General features: G+C 38.7%; 3 protein-coding genes across 3 annotated transcripts; 1 reads left to right on the top strand and 2 right to left on the bottom strand.

Annotated features, from left to right (window-relative positions):
* Nucleotides 1-247: 247 nt before the first annotated feature.
* Nucleotides 248-2,617, top strand: slc25a4 (solute carrier family 25 member 4). The gene is made up of 4 exons (XM_005807138.2): nucleotides 248-461; nucleotides 1,051-1,537; nucleotides 1,845-1,985; nucleotides 2,088-2,617. The coding sequence occupies exons 1-4, from the start codon at nucleotides 351-353 to the stop codon at nucleotides 2,246-2,248; spliced, it is 900 nt and encodes a 299-aa protein (XP_005807195.1). The 5' UTR covers nucleotides 248-350; the 3' UTR covers nucleotides 2,249-2,617.
* An 890-nt stretch (nucleotides 2,618-3,507) lies between these two features.
* On the bottom strand, nucleotides 3,508-11,627 carry cfap97 (cilia and flagella associated protein 97). The gene is made up of 5 exons (XM_005807178.3): nucleotides 11,527-11,627; nucleotides 9,494-10,357; nucleotides 8,626-8,906; nucleotides 5,362-5,497; nucleotides 3,508-4,007 (listed from the first exon to the last, which is right to left on the bottom strand). Exons 2-5 carry the CDS (start codon nucleotides 10,332-10,334, stop codon nucleotides 3,892-3,894), a joined length of 1,374 nt encoding a protein of 457 aa, XP_005807235.1. The 5' UTR covers nucleotides 10,335-10,357; nucleotides 11,527-11,627; the 3' UTR covers nucleotides 3,508-3,891.
* Nucleotides 11,628-12,719: 1,092 nt separating this feature from the next.
* ufsp2 (UFM1 specific peptidase 2) lies at nucleotides 12,720-19,299 on the bottom strand. Its single transcript, XM_023333202.1, has 12 exons — nucleotides 19,208-19,299; nucleotides 18,952-19,033; nucleotides 18,692-18,866; nucleotides 18,264-18,330; nucleotides 15,004-15,158; nucleotides 14,659-14,851; nucleotides 14,351-14,497; nucleotides 14,062-14,226; nucleotides 13,559-13,683; nucleotides 13,407-13,483; nucleotides 13,075-13,199; nucleotides 12,720-12,976 (listed from the first exon to the last, which is right to left on the bottom strand). The coding sequence occupies exons 1-12, from the start codon at nucleotides 19,208-19,210 to the stop codon at nucleotides 12,890-12,892; spliced, it is 1,401 nt and encodes a 466-aa protein (XP_023188970.1). The 5' UTR covers nucleotides 19,211-19,299; the 3' UTR covers nucleotides 12,720-12,889.
* Nucleotides 19,300-19,975: the final 676 nt, after the last annotated feature.

Here is a 19,975-nt window from a genome sequence, read left to right as displayed (position 1 = left end):
AATACCTATGGAGGAATTCTCATTATTAACACCAAATTTTAATTTAGTGTTTATCTGCCAACACATAATATGCCCTTTAAATGTCCCCGGCTCTGGGCGACCCCCCCTGGATCCAGAAATATGGCGCACGACCTGAACTTCAACCTCGGATATTTTTTCAGCCTCGTTCGTCTGTTCGACAGACTGCACATCTGTCACTCAAACGTCTCGCGATAAACGGCCTTCATATATAAAGAACTGCTGAGGGGGTGCCTCGTCCACTTGGACGGGCGTAAGGTTTCCTTGAGGATCTTGGGCCAAGTTTGGAACAGCCAAGTAGAGAGGGAGACTGCTCTAGAAATCAACCAGCCATGTCGGACGCGGTGATTAGTTTCATGAAGGACTTTTTGGCCGGTGGGATTGCCGCTGCCATCTCCAAAACAGCTGTCGCTCCCATTGAGAGAGTCAAGCTGCTGCTGCAGGTAAACGGGTTGAGCCAGCTGTTGGTCATGCAGTGTTTTGTGCGTAAAGTGTGTGTTAATTTGTGGATCGCTGATAAGCAAGAAATGAAATTTACGAGGAAATTGCTTTAAAAGAAGGGACGTTGAACTAAGAACAAGGAAGGTTCGTATAAGCGTGTGCGTAATGGCAACGGGCACGTGAGGGTCAACTTGGAGATCGTTTTACGCACAAGTGTGAAGGATGGTGGGAAGGTAAAATGATGCGGGATCAGAATTAAACAGTTAGGCATTTATTCATGATATTCTGTCAATGTTTTCCAATCTCATTTACGCTCGCTTAAAGCACATTGACAGTAATATTCAGTGGAAAAGAATTGCTAAATTTAACCTAAAAGATGTAATCCAATACGCAGTGAAGTCTCGAGTGTCTACGATGTGCCTTAAGACTGCTGGACAAACTGAACCAGATCACTAGATAATGTCTGGCAAGCTGAAGGGTGTTCAACAAGGTTGTTTAATAAAAAGGTCAAAATTACAAATTTATTTTCTTCACCCTTCTCCTGAAAACAAGCCAGGCGTAACGGCGGCATCTTGATTTTCTCCCTTGTAGGTGCAGCATGCCAGCAAACAGATCACCGCTGATATGCAGTACAAAGGCATTATTGACTGTGTTGTTAGAATCCCGAAAGAGCAGGGCTTCCTGTCCTTCTGGAGAGGCAACCTGGCCAACGTGATCCGTTACTTCCCCACCCAAGCCCTGAACTTCGCCTTCAAAGACAAGTACAAGAAGATCTTCCTTGGTGGCGTGGATCAGAAGACACAGTTCTGGCGCTACTTTGCCGGGAACCTGGCGTCGGGCGGCGCGGCTGGGGCCACTTCGCTCTGCTTCGTCTACCCACTCGATTTCGCTAGGACGAGGTTGGCCGCCGACATCGGCAAGGGCACAGCAGAGAGGGAGTTCACCGGACTCGGAAACTGCATTGGCAAGATCTTCAAAACCGATGGCCTCAAGGGTCTTTACCTCGGGTTCAACGTGTCGGTGCAGGGCATCATCATCTACAGAGCGGCTTACTTCGGATGCTTCGATACAGCAAAAGGTGCACAAACAAACCTGGTCACCTAAATTGTGGTGCAGTGGTGATTATTGCATGAGGAGTGAGCCCCTCTTTCTGCTGCCCCAACCAATCAAAATGCATGAAATCATCAAAATTTAGTTCATCAGTCTCATTCATCATCAAGCAAGGGGCACAAACTTTCCTGTAGACTACAAATGCTTGAAAGCAATAGGAAACGTTTTCAAGGTGCAATTGAAAAATTGCACCTTGAGGTCAAAATTGCATCTTGAGGCTATCTGTTTTAGCAGATGCGTGTATACATTTATTTGCTTTGACTTCCCTCATGCAGGCATGCTGCCAGATCCCAAGAACACACACATATTTGTCAGCTGGATGATCGCCCAGACTGTCACGGCTGTAGCAGGTCTCGTCTCATATCCTTTTGACACCGTCAGACGTCGCATGATGATGCAGTCAGGACGTAAAGGAGGTAAGTTTCTCTTTTTCTTGTGAACGTTCCTTACGCATAACAACAACGGGAGAATTACACACCATTATGTGGATATTAATGGTGATGTTTGAATTCCCACAGCTGATATTATGTACAAGGGCACAATTGACTGCTGGAAGAAGATCCTCAAAGATGAGGGAGGTCGGGCCTTCTTCAAGGGAGCCTGGTCCAATGTGATCAGAGGCATGGGTGGTGCTTTTGTGCTGGTGCTGTATGACGAGATCAAGAAGTTCACCAAATAAGCACACTCTCCCAAAACCTCAAGGAAATCCATTCTTTGTTCATTATTTTTTTTGTGATATGGTGACACCGACCTTGTGAAATAAGAATCTGGGTTTGTAGGCTATGTTTCCTGTGCAGCAGCTGGGGGAGATCGGATAGGTGTACTTGACCTGGGTTTATGCCTCATCAGAAATGTGTATATATAACATAATCAACCATCTGCTAAAAGGAAGTCTCTAGGTTTCAACAGCTGGTGGACGTGATGTGATAACAGATTATGATACAGGCCAAACGTTCCTCCTGTTAGTGTTAAGGAGGGGCCGAGGCCCTTATGATATGCTGTGACCACCTTAAACATTAATTTATTAAGAATAAAGACTCAGTCTATACTCCAGTCTCTCTGTTGTCCTTAAAAGCACCACTTTTCCCTAGTATGTTTGGGTTACTTTGTTACTGATGTGAAGACCAGTAACAAAGTATTTATGGAGCAAGTGTGCCCCGACCCAGCTGCCTAATTATTGAAAAGGTTATGGTGAATACACCATTTATTGCCAACTGTGGTTTTCCTGGTGTCTTCATTGAAACAAGGTCCCAAAAGAGGAGCCCTGCAAAAGTACTGACACACCTTAATTTTATTTTGCAATTCCCACATTATGTACAATTTGTGTGATAGACCATGACAACATTGTTGGGAAGTCTAAAATGTGTCATGCCCTCACATATCAAAACTCAGCTATTTTATCACAATGCTTTACTGTGGCTGATGTGCACTGCTAAATCATCAACTGAGCAGTACTCCATAGGATCTCTAAAGGTAGGGATATTATTTCATAACCTACGCTTTAAATTCCTCCACAACTTTGTCCCTGACGTGTCATGTGGTTCTTAGCCTTCCTGATGATGAAGACATAAGATTACATGACAGGTGATTTCCGAAAGCAACTCATTTTACTTTGAAGGTATCAAAGTACCTTACTTCAAAGTAAAGGCGCTTATAACTATGTATGTCACTCTTTTCAGATTTTTATTTGTAAAGCATTTGTAAACTCATGAATCATGCTACTTTATGTTGGTCTATTACATACAATTAAAACACATTGAGTTTTGTAGTTTAATGTTCAAGGAGCGTGGATATTCTTAAGATAGACTGCATCACATAAATGAGAAAACGTAACTGCTCTGCGTCTCCATTGTTATGGCCTTTTCTGCAATAAAATTATTGACTTCTTTTCTTCAACAGTCAGCAGGATAAACCAAAAATGAATACGCAATTCCTTTATTCTGGTTTAAAACAATGTTTTATTAGATCACAAATCACACACGTGTAAACAGTAACAAATACCAAAACATATTTGCACTTTATTGTTTAAAAATTACTCTGCAGACAATATCAAACCACAGCATCAGTTAACATTTTAAAGCCAAGATTTCTGACTGAATTAAAAGGTTAAAGTAAGTGTTGTTATTTACAAATGGCTTTGATATCAAAACATAAATGGATAAATAGTTGAAGAGCAGAAAACAAACAGCATGAGTAAATTACATAAAATAATAATAAAAGCATAAATATGTTCTAAGCTTTGCACTGTAGAAATTAATCAACATCAAAAAGTGAAAGTCATATGCTGAAAAGGAAAGAAATTGCTCTTTATTAGCAGAGGTCTTAACGCCAGGCTGGACTGCTAGTACTTCGTGTGCTTGACCCAGGAACAGATGTCCTTCTGGTGTAGGTGTTAATGAGAGCTGCACTGGAGATGACTGGACCGGGTCTTATTAACGCTGAGAGGAAAACAAGAGGAATTCCCTTAGGAAACTCAGACACAAACAGCAATTGTTTTGTAACAAGTGAGTCATTTAGCACACAGGCTTTACCAACTCATTTTATTATTACAACTTAAGTATTGATTTTTTGCACCATAGTAAAAACGCACAGCTGAAATTAAAAGGCTATGAAATGACGGAAACAGGAAGATTAAGCAATTTACTTATAAATGAACAAGTGAGTCCCAATAAGAGCTTGCAGCTGCTCCAAACTGCTCTGTTTGTGGAAGCTGCAGCCCAGACGTGCAAAAAACCTGCAGTATCAGTTTAAGAGAACTGCTGCTCACTACCACATGCTGATCCTCTTTTTCTTTGATTGAAAATCAACACTAGAGTACTTCAAAGTAAATACAGAGTTCTGAAGGCAGAGATATATAGATGCAAAGCTGCCGTTTAATGGTGCAAATTTACCTTGAAAGTGATGCTGTCTGAGCTAAACCTTCACATCATATTTTCTGCAGAAGTTTACTTGGTCTTCATGAAACCAGATCAAAGTACTTTGCAGAAATATTAATTATTCTTGAAGGTATTTAAAATGTTTATATTATGACCAAACTTCAATGTGTCAAACACCAACATAAAATACTGCATAATTATGAAGTGAAAAAATCTGAAAAATGTTTTTTTTTTTATGTAAAAAAGAAGTTCAACAGTGTGATGTCCGTCTTTATTCAGACCTCTGTTAATCTGATAAGTACAATCCAATACAACCAACTGTCTTAAATCCCTTATCCAGTAAACAGAGTCAATCTCTGTTTAAACTCTGTACAAATATTTCCGACAGGAAAAAGTCAGAGTCAGAAACAGTCAGCTGCACTGGAATGGTTTACAGCACAGGTGTCAAACTTCATTCCTTGAACTTTTAGACTGCACACAGTGATGTACCGCAGACGACAACCAATAAACGCACTGTTTAAGGTGTGTTGAAGCAGATATGCAACAGTCCCAGGACACTATCCTTTAAGGTTTAAAAAGAACCCAGTCAAAGTTCAGATCTAAGTCAAAGTCATCCAATCTGACTTTGCTTTTAGCAAAAGAACACAACTGACAAGTTGTGTCCTCTTGATCTGCAAAGCTGGTAAGGACCTCAAAAGACTTTCTGCTGTAAATGCAATTAATGTGTGAAATGCTAATGAAGGTTCAAATAGAAGGAATACTTTCACAAGGTAAGATCATATAAGAAGTAAACTCTTCCTAAAACAATGCATTTAACTGAGAACCTTGAATGAACTCTGCTGTACCTGAAATATACAAAAATATTAACATTAAAAAAGTTTTGCAGTTTAGCTTCTGCAGATTTAAAAGCACTTACCACAGGGCAATCTGCTGGACCCACCACTATAGGACCTGTAGTTGGGCATTGAGGTCAGCCGCTGGTGATCTGCTAGTTGATCGACGCGCCTCATTCCAGGTGTGGCTTTGGTGGATTGCAGTCTCTTTAGGAAAACCTGTGAAACACATCAAGACCTTTGTGTCATACTTACAATTTTAATATTCTGCTTACTGTGCAATTGACTGATTACAGTTAAAAAACCGCAATCCAGTTGTATTATTTGCACAAATTATTATAATGAGCCACTTTTGTGTCTTTCCATGTAAATTTAGCATTTTTATCCATTATATAAGATAAGTTTTACATTGGAGTGTTACTTCTCATCTGTTTCGGCTTTACTAATAATACCATCTGCCTTCACAGTCATCTGTAGTTCTTAAAATTGTTGACGGATGTAGGATTTGGGCTCGTCGTCAGATCATTTAGAACTGATCTAAAGTCTGGATCCATTGTTTATTTTCTTACATTTAGCTTTAACAAGCAATACTTTTTAGGACACCAATTGACTTAAAAATGTAAAATGTACAACAGTTTTAGTGCATTGAAGAATGACTGAGGTTTCATTTAAGTAAATCACTAAAATAAGGTTCCTAAATGGAGTAATCAACTCCTTATCAGCGTTTAGTGTACAGCCAGTTTTAAAATGCTGACTCAGCTATTTCACTGACCATTAAAAGACAAGATAATTCATTTAGCTTAGTTGCAAACATGAAAAACACAACAAATAAGTCTGACAGACATAAAATGTATTTTTTCCCAACAAGGTAATACATCTGATATTCACAGGTATAGTATGTATGTGTGTGTTTTAAATGATCATTTTGAAAAATTAAAATTAGCAAAACAATTTCACTTAAATCAACATTTGTTGTGCCAAATTGTTTAAAATTATCTAATATTTTAAAAGAAACATGCAAAAGCAACTTATGTGCAAAAAAACATAACATACAGAAATATATTTTGTATGAACTTGAATTAAAAACCAGGCAAAAAGCGTCAACTCAACTGCATGACATAATATTGTATGCTTTAGGTCAGATATACCACAAAAACCAAGACTACTCAATGAGGTTTCTTGGCAAGCAATGTGTATAGACTACAATAAGCTCCAGCATAAAAACATATACACCGTATTTTCCGCACTATAAGGCGCACCTAAAACCCTTCCATTTTCTCAAAAGCCGACAGTGCGCCTTATAATCCGGTGCGCCTTATATATGGACCAATATTGAGCCACAACAGGTCTCGCAACTACGGTAAGCAGCCGCTGACTTCATTTTCCCCTGTAGAAGAAGAAGCGCGCGGTGCACGCTGGGATATATGACTGCACGAAGCGTGCCGTTTCATTTCCATTTGTGTGTTTGTGTAAAGAGCCCAAAATGGCTCCTATTAAGAGACACGCTTACGACGCAGAGTTTAAACTCAAGGCGATCAGTCACGCATTTTGGGAATGAACAGAGTTTTCAGAACGCTGGTTTGTAATCTATTAATAAAGTTTGACTGACCTATCTGACTGTTTTAACATTCCCTTTAGCGCAGCTCCATCTAATGGATGCATAACATAACCCCAGCCTCTACTGTAGCGTCTGTTCTATGCGCCTTATATATGAAAAAAGTTTTAAAATAGGTCATCCATTGAAGGTGCGCCTTATAGTGCGGAAAATACGGTAAATATACATATTAACTGAGAATTAAATTGAATAAGATTTTTCATTCAATTGCACTTACATAACAGTTAAAAAACCTCCTGAAAGTTAATCAACCAGTCGCATTTTCAGTTTTTTATAAACTAAATGACGCGTGTTACAAGTGTGATGTGCCGGAGAATACTCTGACCACACGGCAGATTCAATTACTCTACTCTAAGAATAGAGGAGGCGAAAAGCACTCCTCACAAGACGAACTTCAGAGTGAACAGTTTGTCCTGAAAACGACTGAAGCGCCTCCTATTTTAACAGCTTTAACCAGAATTATGATCAACTATGAATATATGAAAAATGTAATAAACCTGTGAAAATATCAAGAATCATAACTTTGTAGCACACTGTGAGTTACATGCAATTAATTCAATCCAGACAGATTTTCTAACAGTGCTGATCATCTAAATGTGAGTGTTATTGATAAATAAGACAATAAATAGATGGAGAAATATGAAGACTGGAAAAATCTGCAGGCAGAAAGGTTTCATAATGTTCCTCAGTAGTATGGCTGCAAGACAGACACCTGCTGCAAGCTATCAAAGTTCATCAGTATCTGCTTTCAGGGGTGTGTTCTCAGACCAACCCCAACTAAACCTTAATGACGGATATATTTCATGAAATCACGATTAAACACTGTAAAACATCCAGTCAGCAAGATACATTTAAGAGGGGATCCCTACTCCACTGTCGTGAGAATGAGCTGGCTGCAGTGGAAAGGTGAGTCAGGTAGTGACTAATAGTCAACATGATAAAATCCTCCAAATCATTTAAGTAAATTATATTAATGAGCACCCTGCAGCCTGAACAGCAGGACCATCTGCCTGAACAATGACTGTACAATAATAAACACTGTGAAGATACGGCTTCAAGTGTCTCCAATGAATTTCATTTAGAGGTAAAACAGCAGATACAGTGGAGGCCAGGAAAAGTCACAGGGTGTTGCTAGGCGCACACAGATCTCTTGAGAACAACTTAGAACAATTACATAGCTCCCTGTTTTGAAACAGTCACACACTTTAATGTAATGGTTGTTCAATTGTTGACTTTATGTTGCTTTCTTCATAACTGTGTAATTTTGTGTTTTGTTATGTAAAGCACGTTGAACGGCCTAGCTGGTGAAATGTGCTATCCAAATAAACGTGATTGATTGATTAAATGAAAAAGTTGCTCTGCATTATTTTTGAACAGGCAGCAGTATAACACAGGTCAAAACACCATTCCACTCTGTTTTTTAGCGCTACAGACAAACAGCTTACATGATTAAGTAAGAGAGGACGTGCTTGATAATTAACTGGAATCCTCCCAGTAAAAACACAAAACATCAGTGTACACTAAAACATGATTAGGTTTATGACATCAAGACTCTTAACATGTGTTATTTGACAGCAACTGTTGATGCTGAATTAGATGTTATCAGCTCAGGTGTTGCCAAGCTACAGACATGCATGCATTCATTGTACACAGTACAAGGTTATGAGTGTGTGTTTGCTTAGTGAATCAGTTACTGACAGAAAAATGTCAATCAAAATGTAAAACAACTCACCAGGTTCTCTTGCTGAATGCGGCGTTGTTGTCGGTCCCTGTTTTGTGCATTATGTGCGTAAAAAGTCACTGAAGAGCCTTTGGGTGGACAAGTGCTCTTTTTTGACAATTTTTCTGCTCTGGACCCTGATGAAATATTTGACAGTGCCTGAAGGAGACGCTTGTTCTCAATATCAATGCGGCGGACCTCACTGTTGGAAAATGAGAAGTTCTTCCGAACAATCCCTCCAGAAATCTGGAGCACCATTTTCTGCTCAAGATGGCTTTCTAACCCAGACGAACCTGAAGGAGGAGAAAGCACATTTGTCTAGTTCGTGTGTTTAACATGCTTGTGAACAATGCTCTGCTGGGTTAACTGAAAAATAATACACATGCAAAAAACAACATAAAAGTAAAAAAAATGTACATCAAAGGGCATGTCTTTCAGTCAAGAGTCCCTTTTTTACATTTTGTCATGATTTGTCAAACTTATTCATGTTTTATTTACTTGTTCATTACATTTTTTTTAATACAAAAACTGGCATGCTTTTGTACTCAACCTCATCTCATATATCCCTAACTAAAATGCAAATAAAATTTGCTTTCAGGAGTTCCCTAATTTGTAAATAGAGTCCACCTGTGTGTAAATTAAAGTCAGAATAAATCCTGCTGTTCTATGAAGGCCTCGGATGTTGCAAACAGCATCAAGAAGTCCAAGGAACACAGCAGACACGAGCTGACAAGTCGAAGCATCCTGGGGTTACGCAACATCCTCAGCTTTGAGCATCTCACGCAATGCTGCTCAACCCACCAACCCACAAGTACAAACCTACTGAGATATGTGCATCTACCGATGCACAGGTAGGTAGAACACAGCAAGCATTACTCACACTCATTCACATCTGGATTTGAGTCCACCGCTTGATGAACGTTGCTGAAGGCACCGCAGGGGAGAGTTTTCGGCTCCTGCTGCGCTTCATGACCTTCTTTCTCAGCCTCTGAACTTAATGACTGGAGTGAGCCAGAATCAGGAGAAGACAGGGGACTCACATCTGTCACTGAGCCATCTGACTCATCTGTGCTCATGTTAGGCAAATCCTGAGATTCAGTTGAGCCTCGTCTGGTCCCTCTTGTTTTACGGCGTACAAAAGACTTGGTGGGTTTGGAGAGGTTAGAGGAATTTAAAATACCTCTCTGACTGCTGACAGAACTCTCTGAGTCTGCGTCGGTGCTGGCCTCATTTGAAGTGGGAGGAGAATTTTTGGGATGCTGATTTTTGACCAGTTTTCTAGGTAATTGCTCATTTGAGTTAGCTGGGAAAGCTAAGGCACTTTTTCTCGTGTCATTCCGTCTCTGGCTGTCCCCATCATTTGGAATGTCAGCTAGCATAGTCATAAATGCTCCACTGGCTCTTTTAGAGTGCAGATTTAACTCATCTTTGCCTTCATGTATAGGTTCATCCTGCATAAAAGAAATCGATGATGCATCAGTTTTGTTGCCACTCTTGTTTTCCACTTCCTTCAAGTGTCTCTTTGTCTTCTCAGTCCTTGAGTGCAGATCAACAGCGAGATGTCCAGAGTGTTTTACAGATTCTCTCTGAAGTGTGCTTGAAATTCGCTTTTTCATCTTCAAGTCCTTCTCTCTTTTCTCTCCAACATTTCTTCCACAGTCCCCATCACTGTCAAAAAAGGAGTGGTCCACTTCCCCTTCCAGTTCACTAGAGGTGTACATGGCAGCCTTCCCCAAGACAGAACCTGCAGGTTATTGTGAGCACAATGTTAATTTGAAGTTGGAATAGTTTTTTTTTTTATGTGAAACAGATTAAGTAACTTTGCATGACACTTCAACACATTTAGAAAGTGTTGCCTTCCCCTCATGTGTTTGCTAGCTACTACCACAAAAGTAGTATGTATGTGATTAAATAAAAACCATATTTAAAAAAGAGGAAACCATTTTTGAAGTATTCTCTTTGGATAGAGGCAGGTCAATTGAAACAACTTTGCCACAATGTTAATCTTTAGAGATCCAATCCCTTTGCTGAATCCTGGTACCTGCAGTACTTTCTTGGGGACCTTGTAGCCCAACAACTGAGTCTCTCTCTCCTTAATGTTCTGGATGATTCAATAAATTGTTGAGTGCAATACCATTACCAACCTCTGTCTTGCCTCTGAAGCCACGTTATGCAAAATGATGATGAAAGCATTTGTCCTTGGAGGTAACCATGAGAAAAGAATAGTCTCAGGCATTTTAACAAGCAAACCGTTCTGCTCTTCTAGCTGAATGTGAATAGTAGAGTGATAGCAGCTGCCCAGTCCTTATCAAAACTGTGCTCTGATTTTTTTACAAGCCATATTGTGGCAGAGCTAAAATGCAGGGGAAACACCCCCCTCTCTTTTTCATTTCAGTTGATTTATCCACAACCTAGCTGACCCCTCTTTATGGCAACCTACAAAAGCACAGTAACAAAACTGTGGTGATATAAAGTTGGTGTTAAAACACTGATTTCTGTCAGCCTCAAAGGTTTTGATCATGACTGTAGAATTTGGTGATGGACTGAGCCATCCTGGTAAATGCGATTCAAAGTGATGGCTAAAGTAAAACTCTATCCATATTGGTAACAAACTGCTCTTGTTCAAATTTAGGATAATGTAACCTGTAGACCAAGGTTCGGCAGAAACGCTTCAAAAAAGTTGACACGACTTAATAAAACTAAAATGTTAACATAAAGTTATTTAGCGCTTCTAGATGTCAGACACTGATTACAACACCCACTGCAAGAGGTAACTTACATTTTAAAGTTTTACATGGGATAAAGCTAAAATCTACATCTGAACATCTTAAAACATATAGCAGTTGGCAGACATGGCCATAGTAGGTAACTCAACGATGTTTACTTTAGCTAAAAAACAAAGTAGCGTCTTACCTGTCGAACTGCGGCGCACAGGTTTTAACGTTTCTGTTGTATACAGATCAGGCGTCCTACTCTACCCATTTCGCTTGACAAATACTAAAACCACCGGAAACTACGCCAGGTCGCCAGTGCGCACAAACAGACGACGCTGCTAGTAGCTAGGTGACGTCATTTCCTGGTAACGGTTACACAGTGAATGGGAGACTGGGGTTTGGGTAGACACGAGATTGTTTTATAGTCCATCCATCCGTTTTCTGTACACCTTTGTCCCTTAGTGTACTTGGCGCCTATCTCCAGCTAACGTTCCGGGCGAGAGACAGGTCGCTAGTCTGTCGCAGTTGTTTTATAGTATTTTACACACAAAAAAAAGCCTAAATGAAAAATAAAAACCGCAGTTTTTATTTGGGCTTTTTGTTAAAAACCTGTCACGAGATTATTTAAATTACCTGTCCAGGTAAAACAATATATATACAGTCTTAAACGAATGCGAATGATTTTTTTTTAAATAAATGGGCAAATATGGATATTTTTATATAGGCCAAAGTATTGCCAATGGAAATATCTTTACTGATGATATTACATTTATTAACTACTCGTTGTTAATGTGTATGTTGATTTAATTCAAACACCACAAACTAGCAAATATTTATTCAGAACCTCCTTTAAAAAATTTTGAGAATCTACAATGTAAATAGCTTTATGTTATACCATTAAAGACACTGTATGTTTACACATTAAACTGCTCAAGCAAATAAATTCAAAATAAAACTCCAGGAGATAAGCATCTTTGCTGTAAAAGACTTTGGACAAATATGAATACTAACGTAGGATACAAAACACAGGTGGGTTTTTTTGTTTATTTTTGCTTGGGAATCTATTCTGCTTAACAGCATCAAGAACATCTCCTTTAACAAGACAGGGGATTATCTGAAGGCACGTCCCCTGAAATTACAATTTGTCATGGTTTTACTATTTACTACATAGTTAAACACATAAGTGATACCCTCATGGGATACTGACGTCCTAGGACAATCGTACTGGGCCACTCTGTTCTATAAACCTGACTACTCATAAAACCTTTATATGCCAGTTTAGAAATAGGGATGGATTGAGAGAAATTTTTGTAGACAAACAGGATCATACCTCCGACTTACTGGAGACAATGAGACATACAAACAAGGCAAAGTGAAAATCCTTTTTTTTTCTAAAGTTTTTAATTAAAGTGAGCAAAACAATATTTTTAAAGAATGAGGAAATTCTTTGGAATAGACAAAATATTAACATTTCTTTCTGGCTATGCGATTACCAGCTCAGCCAAAATTATTTAAATAAACAGTCCATACTGTTACATCTCAAATTTGATTTGTCCATTTGCTCAAATCACTCTCGGCCTCTGGGGCAAACAGAGGTTGTAATATGCAGTTTGATCCCAAAAGTCTGGTCCTTTCCAGCCACACCAGCCCTGTGGAAGTCAACATTCACGTTAAGATCACGACTTGCATATGAAATGTTATTCAGTTCACAGATATATCTGAAATGGTGGCTTTCTGTAGCTGCTACCTTCTCTGTGATAACGGGAAGGTCCTCTGCTCCAGTGTAATGTGGATCTAGGATAAGATAGCGGATTTCACCAGTGGTCTCACTCCAAGCTATGCCCAAGATAGTGTGAGCCAAAACTCCCCCACCTTTAAAACAACAACAAAAAAAGATACCATTAGTAAATTCTAACTAGCTATGTTTTCTAACTAGTTTTAACAGCATATTATGTCTTTAATATTGTGTCTTTTTTCAACAGGAAAAAAAACAATAATAATTGTCATATATTTCAGGATGTCTGAAAAGAAACAGTATTTACAGGTTCATGCTAATCTTAGGCTGGAATATCAGCTCACCAATCATGACAGGAGTCCCTTCAGTCATAAAGTGATTAGCCAGTTCTCTTCCCTTGGATGCCAACTCAGAACCTTGACTACAGATGACAAAGTTATGTCAAATTCATCAACAAAATAAATTCCTTGGGGGTTGTCAAGGAATGCCACCTCACCTCACAAACATGATTTTGGACGTGACTCCAAGCAGATGGTTTAAAACAGCCTGAACCTCAATGGATCCAATCCACTGACGGGACCCCACGAAGGATGCCTGCTTGTCTCCAACTTCCACCAAAGCCTGTAAAACAAGGACCCCAGATAAAGTATGGTGGTGGTTTGATAGAGCTTCAGGCTGCTGTATGTCACATCCAAGCTTTGGACCAGGGATCTTCAACTCCAGCTCTTGAGGGCCGGCGTCCTAAAAGTTTCAGGCGCCCCAGGCCCTCGAGTCCTACATTTAAAAAATGTTTTTTCTGAAACTTTGGCGTTCCACTTGTAACACCACTTTACGATATTTTCGGTCACCTAGGGCATGCATTGTTTTCTTTTACACTTTTTCTGAAATATTTTTCACCTTCTGACATGATGCACTTGGGAAAAAAAGCCCTTCATAGAAATATTGCATATATGATGATATTTTGCTTAAACTGGAATCACGTCTATGAATGGGCTTTACCTGCTGGATCTCTTTGTGGCTGGGCACGCCGCGCTCCACATAACCCTGCTGCTGGAACCAGGAGCAGATGGTCTGCAGGGAGCGATAGGCACAGCCCCAGCCATTGTCATCCATGTGGTCCTGCATATAGTGGTGGTAGCTGTAAATTCCCTGGACCAGGTATACCTTAAGATAAGACAAAGCACAAAATATTTAACCTTCGTTTGAGTTTTCATTTATTACAGTGTCAAAATTGTAAAAGTTACAAGAAAAAATAAATAAGTAAATATTATAGACGCTGTAAATTTACCTTCCCGTTATCAAGGGTGGGGTGTGTGAGAACTGTGTGAGGGTTTCTGAGATAACCATCTTTGTAGGGCTCATTGGGGAAGTGGTAAGTGTTTGCTCTTCTGAAGAAAGGCCTGTTATCTGGCAGTTCAAACTGTCCATGCAACTCCTGCTTTGTGCAAAAACAATGAGAAACAATTGTTATAATTTGCTATTCAATCAGACTTTAGCTTTTAGGGCAGTGAAGATTCTAACTGAAACATCTTAAGGTACATAATTAAAAAAACAAACAAAACAAATAAAAAAAAGAGCAAAAATCAATGTGATTACCCGCCGCTGTGCTTCCAGTTCTTTATCCGGTACTCCGCTTGGCAATACCACCGTCACCAGTCCATTTGGCTCTGGAAGGAGAAAATGAAGGGGCTCTGGGACAAGCAGCGTTGTCCCCTTCATACACTGCAGAATCACCTTCTCCATCTCAAACAGCTGGCGAGTCAATGCCTTCATCAGTTGTTCACATCCGCTGCATGGTCCAATAAGAAGACATCCCTCATTGTGAGATAAAGCTTTTGTCAAAGCAATTACCATCTATTGTTGAATCAGTGGCAAATCCATATATGTACCAGTTTTACAGATTTTGATCATGAAATCAAATGTGTTCAAGATAAGACATACTCTTTGATGGTGTCGCTGCAGCTGCTCCATATGGCACAGTCCATTGGAAGAGTTGCACACAGAAGGTGAGATTTATGGGCCGTTCTAGTGAGGATTGGAGCTGAGACAGGACCTGGCTTTGTGGCCTCCATCATCAAGGAGAGGTTTATGACACTCTAAAGAACATACTTTAATTATTCAGCAGTTCTGGTTCTATCTACATGAATAAAATAAGTGTGTTTTGTGTAAGCAAAGCAACATTTGAAAACCTGATCTTCAGCTGTGATACAGATACCGTCTAGGGAGGTCCAGATCAGGAATTGTTGTCCCCAACAAAGGTACAAGTCATTTACAAATGGACATTTGATAGAACTGAGTCACAACCTGATACTTTACTAAGTAAATACACGAGGTTATAATATTGGAATACTGACTGGTATTAATGATGTTCTGGACACTCCAATATTGATTTTTCTTGACATTTAGTTAAAACCAGAGTTTACGTGGGAAAACTTTGGACTCAATACCTGCAGCTACAGTCTGATTCCTTTTATCCAGGCAATAATATGGAATGTTTTTTTTAATTGTCCACATAACACATGAATTTGGTCAGGGACTAAGCTATGTATTACTTAAATATCTGTTTATCAGAAAGCAAATCCTGCTTTTGTTGTGTGTGTTACTATGAACAAATATAAAACATGGATGATACACGTTCATCCTCCCTTACACATGGACTGCTAATCCAGTAAAGTAAATAATCTGTGTCAATGAGATGAATCACCTTGGAAGCAGTTTAATTAACATTCCAGTTTCCAGTATTATCAGGTGTAAAAAGTTGGCTGGTATGGAAAATATCTGCTGCTGCCAGACGGCAGAGTAAAAAGCTTTCTTCTAGGGGGACCTCAGTCCACAGATATGATTTTTAAAAAAGCATGGTTTCTATTTTTATGTTATCTTTAAATTAACAAGTTAGAGAACTGACTGAGGTAATTAGCTTTAGGTTAAGTGATGATAATTTTTTTTTTTTTAAACCATACATTTACAGTCTTTTATCATTTTTTTTAACTAGTGAAGTTATACAATTGTGGCAAATGTTTATATTCAGCCCTTGTTTACTCTGGTATCCCTAATCTAAAAAGAGGCATGAATACTCTTGCTAGGCACTTTACACTGTGTTCCAAATTATTATGCAAGTGATATTTTCTCAGATTTTCTAAAATGGTCAAAGCAAATGATGGTCAGTATAATTTTCAAGTCATGAACTATTACAGTATAAATAAAATTTTACTGAACAAAGCTCCCCATGAGAACAGTATATTTTTTTCAAAAATAAAAAACTCAAAATGCTCTGTTCTAAATTATTATGCACAGCAGATTTTCTAAACATTTTATGGATTATAAAGAACTGCAAACGGTCATTCTTTGAATGTGCAGCATTAAGTGGTCACATGAACTAAAATCAAAAGCTATTTCAATCAAAAACATCTTAACAGACTGAGTTACATGTTAACATAGGACCTTCTTTCATATCACCTGCACAATTCTTACATCCATTGAACTTCTGAGTTTGTGGAAAGTTTCTGCTTGAATTTCTTTGCAGGATGTCAGAATACCTTCCCAGAGCTGCTGTTTTTATATGAACTGCATTCAGATCTTCTGCTTGAGGAAACTCCAAAGGTTCTCAATAGGGTTGAGGTCAGAGGAGGATGGTGACCACACCAAGAGTTTCTCCCCTTTTATGCCCATAGCAGCCAATGAAACAGTGGTATTCCTTGCAACATGAGATGGTGCATTGTCATGCATGAAGATGATTTTGGTACGGAAGGTAAGGCTCTTCATTTTGAACCATGAAAGAAAGTGATCAGTCAGAAAGTCCATATACTTTGCTGAGGTCATTTTTACACCTTCAGGACCTCCGACCAATGATTCTCTCCCCATGATTTTGGCCCAAAAAATGACTCCACCACCTCCTTGCTGATGTCACAGCCGTGTTGGGAAGTGGTGGCCATCCAGCACCATTCCACTACTGCGTCCATCTGACCATCCAGGGTTGCACAGCAGACATGAGTGAACAAGTCTGTTTGAAAATTAATCTTCATGTACGGCTGGGCCCACTGCGACCGTTTCTGCTTGTGAGCTCTGGTTAGGGGTGGCCGAATAGTAGGTTCATGCACCGCAAGCCTCTGGAGGATCCTCCACCTTGAGGTTCCAGAGGCACCAGCAGCTTCAAATAACTGTTTGCTGCTTTATAAGGGCATTTTAACAGCTGCTCTCTTAATCCAATTAATTTGTCTAACAGAAATCTTCCTCATTATGCCTTTATCTGTGGAAACCCATCTTTGTTCTGAATCAGTCACAAATCTCTTCACAGTACGATAACGCTTCAGTTTTCGTTAAATATCTAATGTTTTCATGCCTTGTCATGCAACACTACACTATCTGATGATTTTCATCAGCAGAAAGATCCTTTCTCTTTCCCGTATTTCTTGAAACCTGTGGCCTGCTTTATAACGTGGAACATCCTTCCTAAGTAGATTACCTTTAATTGAGCTCACCAGACAAACTAATCAACCCAGCTCTCTGAAATTAATTATAGTGATACAAAGAGCCCTGACACACAATACCATCTATAAATTTAATAGCACAACAATTTTTTTAAAATCTTTATGATACTTAAATCCAATTTGCATAATAATTTGGAACACGGTGTATACTACGGAAAAATCATAGCTGATGTTCCAACAAATTTAATACTTAAGGATTTTGGTCCTATGACACTTGCTATCCTTTCTGCAAGCTCCACAGCTGCATGCACATGAACTTGGCAAATGTTTTATGCAGGATGCCCTTTCTGACACAACCTGACTTTCCCCGCGAAGAAATAGTATTCGCGGGTTTATTTTTATAGGAATAAAAATAACAATATATAGTGTAAAGCAGTGGTTCTCAAACTTTTTTCAGTGATGTACCCCCTTAAAAATATAATTTTAGTCAAGTACCCCCTGACACGGGCAAAACATTTTTGGAATAAAAAAGAGGTACAGTGCTGTAAATACCCTGTAAATACTGAATATAAAATTCAGTGTATGAACACACATTTATATTTTATCGAACTTTTTACAAAATAATTTTTCCCAAGACTTATTATGAGGAGGCTACTGATTTTTTAAAGATATTTTGAAAAGCTTCACGTACCCCCTGCAGTACCTCCACGTACCCCCAGGGGTACGCGTACCCCCATTTGAGAACCACTGGTGTAAAGTATAGGATATACCTACTGCTGAAACACCTTTTTTGTTTTTCTTTTTTGTTGATCTCTTTCCACTTGTCTCTTGGTCATCTGTTCTAAAAGACATTAAAAAATGATTCAAATACAGCCAAACAAATAAAAATGAACACCCTATTGTGTTTTAAATTGAGTTTGCACCAGTTTGATGACCTCATTCAGGCCCCCTGCCCTTTAATTAAACTTGCATTGCGACAGAAATTAAATGAAAGTTTCTTTCAGCTGGTTCTATGAATAAAATACACAATTTGTTCTATGCTGGGTTGTTGACAGTTCTTAAATATTAGCATTTTAATATAAGATTAACTTTTTCACATTTTGTGATAAATCCAAAAATATGCCAAGCAGGAGTAAAAAGCTCCAACAAACTGATTTGAGCAGTTGTTCCATTTACAATAAAAAGTTAAATTCATTACTTACTGTATGAACTGAAATATGTCTTCGCATGGTGCATCTGGAGTTATTTCTTCAAAAACGCTTTTGTTTGGCCAAATGAGGACAGGACTGTTGCAGACTGCCAGGACACAGGACTCAGATTTTACCTGCAAACGAAGTGCCTCAAATGTTCTGGAGATTGTTTTTTGCATTGGCACCACTGGAAGAAAAAAAAAAAAAAAAAGAGTCAGTCAGATATATTCAACCACACCAGACACCATTTGAAAACCTGCCAGTGAACAAACCATCTATGCTGTCCAGCAGACACTTCAGGTCCAGCGGCCCTCTGAGCCGAAGAATGACTGCCGACTCAGAGTCAGCAAGTACCTGAGAAAACACAGGACAATCGGAGGATTAACTACAAATAAACGTTGTATCTCAAATTTCAACAGACTGAATGCTGACGAGTCTCTGCCCGCTGCAAACGGTGGAGGAAAAAACAAAGTGAAGCTGGAAAGAAAGAAACAGAGAGGGTTACAAAGACGAATTTATCAGACTTACCATGATTCAAGTCACTTTAACAATGCAAAAATATATATTCAGCTCCTTAGATCCAAATACAGGAAGTTGATATTTCTACAACCCAGAACTGCTCTACGTGTCTTTGAACGCATCTTTCTATTGGCTCAGTTTGGCTCCTCCTATAGATGTTGCATTCAATGCTCCTCGGAATGAAAGTGATAGATTTAAGAGCAATAAAATGCGGCCTGCCTTTATAAATAATAACGGCATTATTTAAAAAAAAATATTTCCAGGACATCAAACTATCGCGTAGTCATTGACGTGCAGTGTTTGACTCGTTTTCCTACACACATTGCAATTTACTTCTTCGTATAAAGTAAAACAACATAAACCAACATAATACTAACAATATATTATGTGAACATCTATACAATATTAGTGGTATAATAACAAAAATAAAAAACAGCCTAATTTATCTTATCTAGTAATATAAAGGATAGTACAATATAAAATGTAAATGCATCACAAAAATTTTTAGATGAGTGTTAAAATTGCAATATAACATCTTGTGCTGTAAAACAAGAAGAAGAGAATATTTTGTGACAGCTTACTGGAATCTGGTATCAAATGTGGCTCTCATTTTGTTGTGCCACTGTTCCTTCAAATCAAAATAAGAAACTCTTCTTGAGCTGTGTGTATTGCTTTTCTTTTCTTTTGTTTTGTTTCTGCTTCAAATAAATTAAGAACTCTTGAATTTGGATAATAAATAGTTTAAAATGCATAGTAATATGTGATAAATAATGAGAA

Source organism: Xiphophorus maculatus, chromosome 5, assembly GCF_002775205.1.
Source record: "Xiphophorus maculatus strain JP 163 A chromosome 5, X_maculatus-5.0-male, whole genome shotgun sequence".
Taxonomy (NCBI): domain Eukaryota; kingdom Metazoa; phylum Chordata; class Actinopteri; order Cyprinodontiformes; family Poeciliidae; genus Xiphophorus; species Xiphophorus maculatus.
Note: the sequence above shows the minus strand (reverse complement) of the source record. Positions and strands in the feature narration are given on the sequence as shown.

Coding starts and splice junctions, on each gene's coding strand:
- ufsp2 (XM_023333202.1), bottom strand. Junction 14,498..14,658: donor AACTGGAAGCACAGCGGCGG/GTAATCACATTG, acceptor TGCACAAAGCAG/GAGTTGCATGGACAGTTTGA. Junction 13,200..13,406: donor AGGGACTCCTGTCATGATTG/GTGAGCTGATAT, acceptor GTTGTTTTAAAG/GTGGGGGAGTTTTGGCTCAC.
- slc25a4 (XM_005807138.2), top strand. CDS start 351: ATGTCGGACGCGGTGATTAGTTTCATGAAGGACTTTTTGGCCGGTGGG. Junction 462..1,050: donor GAGTCAAGCTGCTGCTGCAG/GTAAACGGGTTG, acceptor TCTCCCTTGTAG/GTGCAGCATGCCAGCAAACA. Junction 1,538..1,844: donor ATGCTTCGATACAGCAAAAG/GTGCACAAACAA, acceptor TCCCTCATGCAG/GCATGCTGCCAGATCCCAAG.
- cfap97 (XM_005807178.3), bottom strand. CDS start 10,334: ATGTACACCTCTAGTGAACTGGAAGGGGAAGTGGACCACTCCTTTTTT. Junction 8,907..9,493: donor AAATCCAGATGTGAATGAGT/GTGAGTAATGCT, acceptor CTCCTCCTTCAG/GTTCGTCTGGGTTAGAAAGC. Junction 5,498..8,625: donor GCATTCAGCAAGAGAACCTG/GTGAGTTGTTTT, acceptor TGTGTTTCACAG/GTTTTCCTAAAGAGACTGCA.